The sequence below is a fragment of the Melanerpes formicivorus genome, unplaced genomic scaffold (genome assembly GCF_026170545.1).
Source record: "Melanerpes formicivorus ecotype bairdi unplaced genomic scaffold, bMelFor1.0.p_v2 SCAF_6, whole genome shotgun sequence".
NCBI lineage: Eukaryota > Metazoa > Chordata > Aves > Piciformes > Picidae > Melanerpes > Melanerpes formicivorus.
Genome location: NW_027142358.1, coordinates 20,118,248 through 20,132,574, shown reverse-complemented (window position 1 = coordinate 20,132,574; position 14,327 = coordinate 20,118,248). Strand labels below are relative to the sequence as shown.

The following is a 14,327-nucleotide window of genomic DNA, read 5'->3' as shown; positions in this document are numbered from 1 at the left end:
GTGAACTGTTATCTACTGTAAATTCATTCTCTTCTTTTTGTTGTTCCCAGCGAAAATACTTCAGGCGCTTATTTGTTGCTTGATAAGTCCTATTGGTTTAACAGTTTCTTAATACCTTCTCAGAATAATTCTGCTCTCAGTCCTTCATTTCTCTTTCTAAGAACAAACTAACTAGAGTCAACCAAACCCAACAACTTTCTTTCATTGCCACCCAAACAAAATGGTCTCTGCTTTACTAATGTAAATACTTTGATACTAAAACACTAAACATTTTGTGTAATTTTATATCAATTCATATGTTATGCATCAGCAGTCCTGCAGCTTTCTGATATTTTGTAAGTGGCCCCACATCCTGTCACAGAATCAAAGACTTGGTGAGGCTTGGACAGGAATTCTGGAGATCATCTTGCCCAACCCTCCTGCTCAAGTGGGACCACCCAGACCCAGTTACACAGGACCATGTCCAGATGGTTTTGAATATCTCCAAGGACAGAGACTCCACAACTTCCTTGGGCAATCTATGTTAGTGTTTGATCACACCCTCACAGTAAAGAAATATTTCCTGGTACTCAGGCAAAGCCTCCCGTGTTACAGTTTGTGCATGTTCATATACACAGTATGTGAAATGATACCTAAATAAAGTGTTTGAAATAGATTAACTAACAGACTTTGCAAACTTTCCCTTTTGTTTTAAAAACATAGATGGACTGTTTGATGGCAGCATTCGTTGGATGGCAGTGTTGATTTCTATGGCAGTCTGCATAATTGTCATGGTCATCTTACTTAGCTGCTTTTGTTACAAGTAAGGACAGCACTCTTTGCATTGTTTTTTGTTTCTCAAATCATTGTGAACAGCACAAAGATAGATTAGAAGTGAATCCACTGTAATTTAATTTCATATTTCTGTGAATAGGAGATTGCATTAGTAGGTAGATGAAATGCTAACAGCATAGAATTCAAGTGAATTTGATCTTTGCCTATGGAGCGTTTACAGTTTTCTAAGCTACATATAACTTTGATGCTATAGCATTCAGTGAGCAGGGATATCTTAATGCTTTTTATGTGTTTGGATCTTCAGTCACTTTTGATAGTTAAATTCCATCTACTTCTGAGATTACCTAAAGTGACACAGGAGTATTTTATAATTTTCCCTTTTTCTATTGTTTCAAAACTGAATAATTAACCGGCTGAGCTATGGCATTTCACAGGTGCAGTTCAAGAGACTATGCCTGCTTCTCTCAGCTCCAGCTCTGTGCTGGAGGTGATTGTTGTTCTAGCAGTTTTAGCAGAATTGTGCATGCATCAGCCTCATCTGCCACAGTTCAAGGTTCGGTCTGTTTGTTTAAAACAAAGCCAGTGGTGTTACGCTACTTACACCAGATGGGAGCTGAGCACTAAAAATCCTGGGTTTCCACCTGACTCATAGTAAACTGACATGCTTCTACATGCAGTACAGCTTCTTAGTATTAATGATGTAAACTGCATTTCTGGAAAAAACAGTGCCGTAAAGTCTGACTACTTTTTAAGAAAACTTGTACATTTAAATATCTTTTTTCCTAGCTCAATTTAGTACATATTTTGAAGAATATTTTAGAGCTCTGCTTAACTTCTGTTACTTTTTCAGGCATTACTGTAAGTCAGTGGCAAAGAGGCACTGTTATAATCGTGACCTGGAACAAGATGAAGCATTTATTCCAGCTGGGGAATCCTTAAAAGACCTTATTGACCAGTCGCAGAGTTCTGGGAGTGGATCGGGACTACCGTTGTTGGTAAATCATAACCTGAGATTTTTCTTCAGTGAACTTGTCTCTATCAAATGCAAAGTATGGTTTGTGCCTAATGCCTAGAACTAAAATGAAGCATAGAATTAAATGATATGTGATGAAATCTGTTGACAAGAGCAAGATTTAAAGAAAACTTAGAGTCCACAGACAGTAAGATAATGCAATGAATAGATAATACAAGTATCAAATTGAATGAACTCAAAGGTTGTTTTTTTCCTTAGTATCTACTATCCAATAAAATAGATTTTCCTTTTATTGGCTGGTAGTAGTTGTTAGTTTTGGATTCACCATCTGATACACTACTTGCATAAAAACTAACCAGTGAGACAATTTAGTTGTTTATAAAATAGAAACAAATACAATACAAGAAAGTGCATGTAAATTAAAGAAGACGTTTAGCTGATTTAATATTTTTGGATTTGTTGTACGATTCTTTGAAGGCAGCAATAATGACTTTGAAAGGGGCATGGTGGAAAACGGTATAGAACAAATTTTACAATGGGATCAAAATTCCAAATGAGCCAAGAGCAGCTTGGCCAGGTGCTTTTGGTTGATCGTTGGGCTTCCCCCTTCACCTTCCCCTCATTTCTTTTAATGAATTTTTTCTTTCCTAGGTTCAGCGCACTATTGCCAAACAAATTCAGATGGTGAGGCAAGTTGGAAAAGGACGATACGGTGAAGTGTGGATGGGCAAATGGAGGGGTGAAAAAGTTGCAGTCAAAGTGTTTTTCACCACAGAAGAAGCCAGTTGGTTTCGAGAAACAGAGATTTACCAAACTGTTCTAATGCGTCATGAAAACATCCTTGGTAAGGAAGCGGTTTGGCAGGTGGAGGGCTTGTGTGAGGGTGAAGCCTCAAGGAGGAATTCTCAGTGGGTGGCTTGAGTGGTATATGGTGGCTTCTATGATACAAACGGATGAGTGTCTCATAATATATGCTAATAAAGCGTTACTGAAAGAGTAGAATCTTCCTGCCCTTGGCAGGAAACATGTCTGAAATCCCTTTGCTGGAAGACTAGAATGGTAACCTCATGCACAGTAAAAGACAGCTTTAACATTATTAGCTTTAATAAGGGAAATAGAGCAAGAACTGTCTTGCATTGTATCAAGAGATCCTATCTGTTGCATTAAAAAATTATGTACAAATAAATTGTAACTTTGTTTATATTTCACAGGCTTCATAGCTGCAGATATTAAAGGCACTGGCTCCTGGACACAGCTTTACTTGATTACAGATTATCATGAAAATGGATCGTTGTATGATTTTCTGAAATGCACTACACTAGACAACAGGGCTCTGCTTAAGCTGGCGTATTCTGCTGCGTGTGGTTTGTGCCATCTACACACAGAAATTTATGGGACACAAGGCAAGCCTGCTATTGCACATAGAGACCTGAAGAGTAAAAACATCTTGATAAAGAAAAATGGAACCTGCTGCATTGCTGACTTGGGTCTTGCAGTCAAGTTTAACAGGTAGATTAACAAATCCTCTGTAATGCTTGTAATTGTGATAGCACCAGATACCCAAATAAGATGGAATTGTTTGGTTGCATGCTTTCAGTTTTTTACAGTTTGGAGAGTAAAATACTGTTCTTCCTTTGAATACTGATAAGCACTGAGATGAAAATAGGTTAAGAGAATAATGAAAAGGCTCTTTGAGGAAAAGAAAAGTAGATTTGTAGAGGAAAGGAAGAGGAGAGTGATTTGTTACTAAAAACCGTCCCTTCATAGTAATCACTATCATGTAGTTTCATTATAAATGAACTCACTGAAAATTTGAACAGTGTAAAGGGTCTTGAAACATAATTAAAGTAGTAATGTTGAAATAGTAATTGTCTTTTGCTAAATAAGGCCCAAAAGAAAGCATAAGTCTTTGCAAATAATTTTCTGAATTGTTAACAAATATCTTTATATTTGTTTCTGCTTCATTGTTTTTCATATCTATTTTCAGTGTCTTGCAAAAGAAGCAGTAAATTGTCCACTTCCATACTTGCTATCATTCTTCCAGTGAGGTACAATGTGTTTTAAGTGTAGTATTGAGAGAAAAATTAAAAATAATCAAATTTGCAAATGGGAGCTTGGCAGCGTAGTGGTTGCTTCATAGGGGATTTCATACCATGTCTTATAGTCCAGCATTCACTAACTTACTAATATTTTCATCTAGCGACACGAATGAAGTTGATGTTCCCTTGAATACTAGAGTGGGAACAAAACGCTACATGGCTCCAGAGGTCCTAGATGAAAGCCTGAATAAAAACCATTTCCAACCATACATCATGGCTGACATATACAGTTTTGGGCTGATCATTTGGGAAATGGCTCGGCGCTGCATCACAGGAGGTAAACTTGGAAATACTCTTTATAAAATGCGTCAGGCCAGGGTCTCACTTTAACAGTGCTTCTCCAGGAAGTAATACATGACAAGCCTGCTATGCCAACAGGTTTGCATTCTTTGGAAACAGTGGAAAGTGACAGTCTGTCTAGATTACATCTTGAAAATCACTGATGTGAACCTTTTTGGTTGTTACAGTTAAGCATCTGGAGGGTAAAGGAGCCCAAGATAGGTGTTTCCTTGAGTGAAAAATCAGGTAGATGTGCCAGGAGACCTGCATGAATGAGCAAGGAACTTCTGAAGGAAATCTCATGAAAGAAAGATAACTTAGAGTTCATGGAAGAAGGGACTTATCACTTGGGAGAACTACAGAGTAGTTGCCAGGGCATGTAGGAAGGCGGCAAGGAAGGCCAAAGCCCTCTTGGAATTAAAACTGGCAAAGGAAATAAGAGAACAAGAAGGGCTTCAAGTATATCAGTAGGAAAAGGAAGAATAGGGAAAGTGTGGGCCCACTGCTGAACAAGGAAACAGCCCTGATAACTGAGGATGCAGAGAAGGCAGAGTTGCTGAATACCTTCTTTGCTTCAGTCTTTACTCCTAAGACTGAGCTCCCCTGTGAATTCCAGTCTCTGGATGAAGAAGACTGGAGCAGGGAAGACTCTCCCCTAGTCAATGAAAACTGGGTTAGGGATCAGTTACATAAGTTGAATATTTGCGAGTCCATGGGTCCTGATGAGATGCACCCAAGAGTGTTGAGAGAGCTGGCTGATGTTGTCGCTCTACCGCTCTCCATCATTTTTGCAAAATCATGGCAAACAGGAGAGGTGCTTGAGGACTGGAGGAGAGCCAGTGTCACTCCAGTCTTCAAGAAGGGCAAGAAAGAGGTTCCAGGAAACTACAGAGCAGTGATCCTCACCTCCATCCCTGGAAAAATGGCGTGTCTCATTCTGGAGGTCATCTCTAGGTACTTGGAAAAGAAGACGACGATCAGAAGTAGTCAGCATGGATTTACCAAGGGGAAATCATGCTTGACTAATCTGGTAGCATTCTATGAGGTTGTAACTGAATGGGTGGATGTAGTCTGGATGCCGTGGATGTAGTCTGCCTTGACCTTAGCAAGGCTTTTGACACTGTCTCCCATAATATCCTTGTGAGTAAGCTCAGAAAGTGTGGCAGAACAGAGAGTGAGATGGATTAGGTTACACAACTGGTTACACAACAGAGTCCAAAGAGTGGGGGTCAATGGTGCCAAGTCCAGCTGGACAGCTGTAACTAGTGAGGCTCACAGAGCACTGGAACGGGCTTCCTAGGGATCAGTGCTGGGTCCGGTCCTATTCAACATCTTCATCAATGGCATTGATGAGGGCACAGAGCATCTCCTCAGCAAGTTTGCTGACAGTACCAAACTGTGAGGCTTGGCTGCTTCACCTGAAGGCTGTATGGCCATTCAGCAGGACTTGAACAGACTGGAGAGCTGGGCAAAGAGGAACCTGATGAGGTTCAACATGAATAAGTGCAGAATCCTGCATCTGATAAGAATAACAAGCTGCACCAGTACAGGTTAGGAGATAATCTGCTGGTGAGCAGCCCTGTGGAGAAGAACCTGGGATGGTGGATAAGAAGTTATCCATGGGACAGCGATGTGCTCTTTTGGCCAAGAGAGCCAATGAGATCCTGGAGTGCATTAAGAGGAGTGTTCATCTGCTTGAAGGTTGGAAGGGTCTGTGGAGGGACTTGGGCAGCCTGGATCAATGGGCCAAGGCCAGCTGTATGAGATTCAACAAGGACAAGTGCTGGCTAGTGCTCATAACAACCCCATGCAGCACTACACACTTGGGGCAGTATGGCTGGAAAATTGCCTGGCAGAAAAGAACCTGAGGGTGCTGGCTCGCAGACAGCTGAACATAAACCAGCAGTGTGCTCAGGCTGCCAAGAGCATCCTGGCCTGTATCAGGAACAGTTTGATAAGCAGGACCAGAGCTTGAGTACTGTGTTCCTTTTGGGGGCCCTCCCAGTAGGAGTTGCTGAGGCTTGTCCAGAGCAGGGCAATGAAGCTGGTAAAGGGGCTAAGAAAAGTTTTCTGAAGAGCAGCTGAGGGACTGAGGTAGAGACCTTCATGCTCTCTACAGCTACCTAAAGGAGGTTGTAGTGAAGTGAGTGTTCATCTCTTCTCCTACTGACAGGTGATAGAACCAGAGGAAGTGGCCTCAAGTTGCACTAGGGGAGGTTTAGACTGGATATTAGAGTAGACTATGTCCATAAAAGGGTTCTCAAACACTGGAATAGGCTCTCTAGAGAGGCATTTAAAAGACACATAGATGTGGAGCTAAGGGCTGTGATTCAGAACTAGACTTGTTAATTAGGTGATGGTTGGACTTGATGATCTTAAAGGTCTTTTCCAAAAATAAAAAAATAATTCTGTGATTCTGTATTTGCCTTTTTTTTTTTACTTGCTCAAAATTCAAGAGTGCCTGGGTTGGGAGAAATAGTTGGATGCATGTGTTTCACCTATGTGCTGTTAATAAACTTACAAATGTTATTGATAAGATACTATTCTTTTGTTATACTGTCTTGTGTTTCTGCTGTCATTCAGTTTTCTCCTTACATGTATTTTTGAGACTCATTCTTCCTTTTTCTTCATTCTCCTCTTGTGACTGTATTGATCTTTACTTGTATTCTCTTCTTCCACCTTACACTTTGTAGCATATAATGGCTTAGAAAACATTCAATTCTACACTGGGTATCCAAGTCCAGGGAACTGGACGGAATTATTGTAGCTATTAAACTTAATGTTTATAATACTGAAGCTTTTCTTGTAAATGTCTGATTTCATACAGTGAACTTTTCAGATTTGTATCACAGTACAAAAGCACACTGAGTTTGCCTTGGCACACAATTGAGTTAATTTTTGCTTCAGACTAAGGTAATCTGAGAGTAGATGCATGATTTATTTTGTCTGTTTTTTAATTGTTCTTGATCTTTCACAATTATTTCCAGGTATTGTTGAAGAGTATCAGTTGCCATATTATGACATGGTGCCAAATGATCCATCCTATGAGGACATGAGAGAAGTGGTGTGTGTCAAACGCCTACGCCCGGTAGTCTCAAATAGATGGAACAGTGATGAAGTGAGTATGCTGAAAGGAAAAATGAGTTCATTTCTTTCATTAACTGGGCAGGGAATTTTAGTTTAAAAAAATTGAAAAAATTTTAAAATAGGGGCTACATTCAGACATTCTGATACTTGAAAAACCTCAGAGGAATAATAGGAAGACGTGTTTGAATCTCTGAATACCATTTTTTTTGTGAATCTTCTCAGTCATCTCAGGGAAAGATACACTTAAGCAGCATCTGAGTGTATGAATACTGTTCTGACTGAGATCTTCTTTTTAGATAATGGAGTATTTTTCATGGCTTTTGATTGGAACTAAAACTTACGTGTTTTTAACTTATTAGCTCATATGTGATAAACCAATAAGATATATAGAGATATAGATATATGAGATATGAAATATAAATCAGTGCATTTGTGTTTGGTGGTGTTTTTGTGGTGTGTGTTTGTTTGTTTGTTTGGTGTGTGGTTTTTTGTTTGTTTTGGTTTGGTTTTTGGTTGGTTGCTTGGTTGTTTGGGGTTTTCTTAATCTAACTGGTATGTTCCAGGGCAAGTCACAATGTAAGTAAAATACTAACTTTAAATGTGTCTTTAAAGGGCCACAACATGAACATAGAATCATAGAATACTTTGGGTTGGAAGTGACCTCCAAAGGTCATCTATTCCCACCCCCCTTCTGTTAGCAGGGACATCCTCCACTAGATCAGGTTGCTCAGAGCCTTGTTGAGCCCAGCCTTGAATATCTCCAGGGATGGGGCCTCAACTACCTCTCTGGGCAATCTGCTCCAGAGTTCCACCACCATCGTGGTAAAGAGTTTGTTCCTAACATCCAACCTTAATCTACTCATCTCTAACTTCAAACCATTGTCTCCTGTCCTATTACTACAGACCTTTGGAAACAATCTGTCTCCAGCCTTCTTGTAGGCCCCCTTCAGGTACTGGAAGTCTGCTATTAGGTCTACCCAGAGCATTCTCTTCTCCAGGCTGAACAACCCCAGCTCCCTCAGCTTTTGTAGCAGAGGTGCTCCAGCCCTCTGATCATTTTTGTGTGCCTCCTCTGGAGCTGCTCCATCAGGGCCATGTCCTTCCTGTGTTGAATTGGCTTCCTGGGCTGCAAGTGCACATTGTGGGCTCATGTTCAGCTTCTCATCCATCAGCACCCCCAAGTTGTTTTCTGCAGGGCTGCTGTTAATTTCATTATCTCTCAGCCTGTATTGATACCTAGGATTGTCCTGACCGAAGTGCAGGACCTTGGCTGAACCTCATGAGATTCTCCTCAGCGCACATAGTAAGATATAACTATTTCACATAGCAAGCTAGATATGCCATAGCCTTTCTTCCCAAAATCCATGGTTCTGTTAGGAAATCCCAGTTTTTCTCCAGATTATTTTTGACAGCTGAAAAAGCATTTTCACATCTTAATTTTTAGTGCAGAAGTCCCTACCAAAAGCTTTTCTGCCATCTATATGGAGATTTTTCTGCTTATTGCTACATTTTTTAATTCTTTTTTTTTTTTTTAACCACTGTTCTGGAGTTGTGATGATAAATTCTGGTAGTGCATCTTTGTGAAACTAAAGAAACACTTTAGTTAGTTCCAGCTACTGTAATACTAGGCAATGAAGCAGAAGAAAAAGGATTTGAACATAGTTCGTTGTTTGGGGTTTGTTTGTTTTGTTGTGGTTTTGGCTTTTTTTTCCAGTTGATCTGTTTATAATAGTTCTCTATCAGCAGTTTTGCAGAAAATTGAGAACTTTCAACATTGAGATTTCTAATTTGGGCTTGACAGCAAACCAAAATATTGTATAGCTCGGATCTGTCACTTGTTACATTACTGTTCCTTTGGGTTTTATTTTACAGTGTTTAAGAGCAATATTGAAGTTAATGTCTGAATGCTGGGCTCATAATCCTGCCTCAAGACTCACTGCCTTGAGGATCAAGAAGACACTTGCCAAGATGGTGGAATCACAAGATGTAAAGATTTGACATAGTAAATGAACATTGGAGAGCAAAGCTGGACTCCTAGATCTTGTCACTCAAACATGGGTGAGACCTATGTGGAAAGAGGAAATAACTGAGATTCAGTATATTTTCTTAGCACACTTCTACAGGCTGCTAATCAAATCTTTCAGTACTTCATGGACTGTGGTACTGAGAGCCTCTGTACACTACATGCTACATATATGGACAGCCTTGATAAAATACACATTTTGGTTTTGTTTGAGCTGCATTGAGACTTCAGTCATACTTAATGAGTCTCCAGTAAAACTCTGGGTACTGAATTGAATGTTCAGATTACAGTGCTTTCTGTGAAAGCCTAACAAGCTATATGGATTCAACAGAGATGGAGGATATAAGCTTTTTTTTGCTTTCTACCTGATAAAACCTAGTCAATCTATACTACGTTTTTGTGAAACAGCCTTTAGGTTATGAATTTTTTTGTGATACTACTCAGTTTAACAGTTCCTTATGCCTTTATGTGTATGCCAGGATTTTTTTGCTGTCATATGGAATAGGTAAGAAACAATTTAAATGAACAAAGTTTTATGGTCAGAGCTCCATGTGTTTTGTGGCTCTGCAACCAGGTATTTGCTACAGAATTTACTCATTGCCATCATCTTCCAAAATCTCAGTTTTAACTTGATTTCTGTTCTTGTTTTGGTCACAAGGAGAACTGCAAAAATGTGAAATACTAATAAATTAAGGAATGCCTACCTTGCTTGAAACAATCTCTCTAGAGGTATAGACTGCCTTGGTCATCTCACTTACAATCTAGTGGGCTTCATAATTGGATGACTATGAAATCTGCCCTATTGTTCACAATGCCACATGCAACCAGTATTTTTTGCTGTAAAATACTTTACATCTCAACAGAAAGACCGTTGTTGATGTTTTTTTCCCTTGCTGCTTTGTTGAGACTTGCTGGTAGGTATTTGTCATGCTCTGAACTTTTTTCTGTACAGGAGGGAATCAGCTGTAAGATCATGCTTTTTCATCCTTTGACAAAATTAGGCAGAAGATAAGTTTTGAAAGGCTTGACAAGAAGTCTGATTTACAGAAACAGGAAGTCAGGAAGTGCAGGCTGGGCACTCAGAAGAGTAGAGAATACAGTGAAGGTCAGGACCGGGAGAACTGAATATTTGAATAGCTGAAGATAAGATCCACATATGCAGAAGATTTTGACCTGGGTTGCCCTGATGCAAACGCAAGAGGCCACGTCTGTTGGCCACTTGGTGGACAGTTACAAGTTCAACATTTGAGACAAGGTAAATCAGTGGGTGGGTGTGTTAAGTTCTAGATAAGCACATATGGGAAGAATAGCATTGAAAGATAATTCATGAAGAGAAAGGAAGTTAATATAATTGCAAAATTTGATCTTAGTGTGCCAACTGTTTGGTGGGCACAGGAAACTGAAGTTCCCTCCATTACTTCTCTGATCCAGACAAGTTGGTTAAAAACCAGAACCCCTCCGTGAGGTTACTCAAAGGCCGAATTACTGATTTATAACTCCTTTGGCACTTTTGCTTTGAAGTTAGAAAATAGTACCATAACTCAAGTTGAAGCTTCAAATGAAAGAATCACCTAAAGAATTAAGATACAGTATTGGAACCATTGAAGCTATTTGATAATTTAAGTGCCTATAACTTTGTACTGTAAATCTTATTCTGGGTAACTTTTAAAAGGGAAGTTATTTATATGGGGTGTTTTGTGCTGTAGTGGACAAAACCCAACACCTATGCCTAGGTACATGTGTACAGTTGCATACATGCACATACACTCAAATATGCCATAGTCAGGATCTGAAGAAAAAAAGTTATGAATGATATTAAAATTGATGAAAGAATGTTAAAATTTCAGATTGATTTATGTTAGATTATTTGTTGTCTTAAAATATGTACATGGAGATTGTTTTGATACCTGTTGAAATTTCCCTTGAAAATCCAGCCAATAGAAAAACTGTAATGCAGAACTAATGTGATTTGTGAACACTTGCAACTTCATCATGGTTTTTGTTTGTTTGTTTTGATTCTGTAGTTCACCTAATGTAAATGGTCAGGCAAAAGATTGCATTATTTTTATTTTCTATTGTGATGTACAGACTTTATTTAACAGTTCTACATATTTTATAGAAAACTAGCTATTTTGAGGGACATTTCTTTTTAAAAAATAAAATAAAAAGCATTACTTTTGTTCAGTAAAGCCTTTAAGTATTAATATGTATTCTGGCGGAGAAGTTCATAGGTGTGTCAACTATGGGTTTAACTTATTTGAAAACAGCAAGAGATACGTGATGTTGTGCTACAATCCTCATGATAAAGGGCTTTAAAAAACAACAAATGAACACTATATTATCTCCCACAATTGCCAAGAAATACATGTTGAATTTGAAGCCGTCTGTCATGCCTTTATGCCTACTTTTTGCACAGGTAGTTGGAAATTATGTCATGAGCCAAAAAAAAAAAAAAAAAAAGGAAGGGATAAGTTTTTTGGTGTTTTTTTTTTTAACCTTTTTTCAGGATTTTTATCAATAAGAAGGAAAAGTTTATGTGAGTACTCTGCTAGCTTAAACTTTCAGAACAGTGAGGTCTATTTAAATTAACCCAATTCCTATTTAGAATACTTTTAAAACTTTCTTTTAGAAGTTGCCACAGGATTATTAGCTGCAAACTTGTTTTGAGAACTTTTTTTTTTAATTCATTTTTCCCAGGTCTTTGGAAAGCCACAGCTGGAAGTGTGAATTTCAGTAATTTGTAATGATTTGCTTGTTTTCTGCACCATTGTTTAGGCATTTGCAAGGCAGTATGGTGCTGTTCTTTGGCAGACATTCTTACACCTAAACCGATCTATACATTTACTTGAACACAACATAAGTGAGCAAAGGTGAATAAAAAAAGCTTTTTGCCTTAAACTTAACCTTAATTTTTCAGTACTTCAGTTGCTAGGTTCATAAACATATCACACTTATGGGGAGCTGCTAGATTTTCAGCATTTCTTGATTCCCTGATATTAAGGGAAAAAAAAAAGTTATTGCTAAAGTATCTCATTATGTGAAGCACTTGAGCACATACCTACATTCCATGCACACTCATCTATTGTTTGGAGCCTAAGTATGTCTGATGCTTTAATAATCATTGGGGGGGGAAAAACAACCTTCGCTCAAAGCTAGCCTAATAATTTCTACATGATTAAGCATGCTTAGTGTGGACTCCAAAGCAAAGATGTTGCTTTATTGCAACACTGTAGAGCCCAAAAGCCTTTAAGATCAGGGAGGGTGATAGGATTCTTCTGGTGGAGTGTGGTTAATTGCATTTTGTTGGTCAAAATTATAAGGATTCGTCATCAAAAACATATCCCCCAGATTTGGCAAATGTTTGTCTTCCTTAAGAAAAAAATTAATTTAACTATAGGAACTATCTCGAGGAGTATCAAGACTGTGCCTTGGAAGTTCTTAATCATTTTGTGATTATTTAATGTGCTCCACATGATTTCAGTTAGGTGGAAAATAATTTGAGCCACATGTATACTTAAAATTGAAAGGAACTTTTTTGTGATTAACTTAGAAGTTCCATGAGAAACAAGATATTTCTACAGAAAAATGTAGGCTTACATTTTGAGTTTATTATGAGTTTTACTCAAGAAACTGACAGTTTCCCAATATCCATAAGTGTTTTCCAAATTATTTTCTTAGTCTATTTTGAGGTACTGAATATAACGTAAAATTCATATATTTAACTTACCTCCATAGTAATCTAGAAACAAATATTAGATCTTGATCTAAAAGACCATTTGAATGTGTGTTTATAAAACAAAATCTTTGGATACATTTTATCTGCTCTGTCTTCACAAGCTGTATTTTAGCAGTGTACAACGTTTGAAAAGCAAAGATATTATGTTAAAAAGGGAAGTTATGTGTTCATCTTCTGTCACATACTAGAATGATTTAGTAGTTCCTCATTTGTCTGACAGTGCCACTGAATCAAAGAATGGTTTGGCTTGGAAGGTACCTTAAATATCATGTAGTTCCAACCCCCCTGCCATGGGCTGGGACTGGGTTGCTCAAGGCCCCATAACAACCTTGCCTTGAAGTCAAAAGTCTTTATCCTGTGCCCGCAATCTTTATTCCAAACAGAGGTGATGCCTAAAAATGGCTATGTTGCACAAGACAATGCTTTATGGAGCCACGTTGTGTTAACCTTGGCTGATATAGCAGAAGTGGAGTGCACATTACTCCTAATTGTTGAACAAATCTTATGTAATTGTTACTTGGTAATATTTTACTGTTGAATGCAATTATAGAAGCCCAAATCATGTACTGACTTTTGTGGTGGGACATGCCATGCCCAAAATGAAATGTACTATATTGTATACAAGAAGAATAAATAACGTAGTTAACCTAGAAAAGATGTAAATAAAATATGAAAGAAGAGTGGAACGAGACATATGGTCACACTCTGATGTGTGTTATATGCCAGAAGTGTAGAATACTCCTTTAAAAATGTAACACACTAATGTATTTTGTACAGCATCTGCTTTAGAAGGTGCCTTATTGAGTTTACCATGAATTGCTTGTTCTGTACACAGATTATGTCCAATGTATCATTTTTAAGTAAATAACCTTATTTTAGTATGCATTAGTAATGTGTTTTATTACTATAAGACTTTTGCCTTAAGAAATGTAATGACTTGGAAATCATAATACTGTAACTAAATTTCCTACTTTTTAATACCTCGCTTACGGGTTTTTTTTCCCAACAGTTTGTGAGTAAGCTGTTAGTGGTCACGTATTGTTCACTGGTGTTCAGAATGATTTGGTTCAGGCTCTGTATTCCTTGGGCTAAATTTGGGCACAGCAGTAAAATGAATGTTTCCTCTTCCTGATTTTTTTTTAATCCCTGCCTTGTAGCTAAGCCACAAGTCAAAATGGAATGCTTCTTTTACTTGAACATACGCAAGTTCTTTCCATGGTGGTTTCATCCATATAAATTTATCTCAGTCTCATCAAGTAAAATGAGAACAAATGAAGAGATGGGGGATTCTTGTAACTGATTTTTCTTCCCTCTGTGTAAAACATCCTTTTTGTGTAGCAATATCTAAATTCAGAG

General features: G+C 38.2%; 1 protein-coding gene across 2 annotated transcripts in view; it reads left to right on the top strand.

The window, feature by feature from the left end:
- BMPR1A (bone morphogenetic protein receptor type 1A) overlaps positions 1-13,852 on the top strand; it is an 83,004-nt gene extending 69,152 nt beyond the window's left edge. For both annotated transcript variants that reach the window (XM_068140023.1, XM_068140024.1), the window contains exons 7-13: positions 703-802; positions 1,625-1,769; positions 2,399-2,591; positions 2,959-3,256; positions 3,948-4,123; positions 7,113-7,243; positions 9,085-13,852. In XM_068140023.1, the coding sequence (XP_067996124.1) occupies positions 703-802; positions 1,625-1,769; positions 2,399-2,591; positions 2,959-3,256; positions 3,948-4,123; positions 7,113-7,243; positions 9,085-9,210 (1,169 nt within the window). In that variant the 3' untranslated portion in view covers positions 9,211-13,852. The remainder of the gene's footprint in view (positions 1-702; positions 803-1,624; positions 1,770-2,398; positions 2,592-2,958; positions 3,257-3,947; positions 4,124-7,112; positions 7,244-9,084) is intronic.
- The last annotated feature ends 475 nt before the right edge of the window (positions 13,853-14,327 follow it).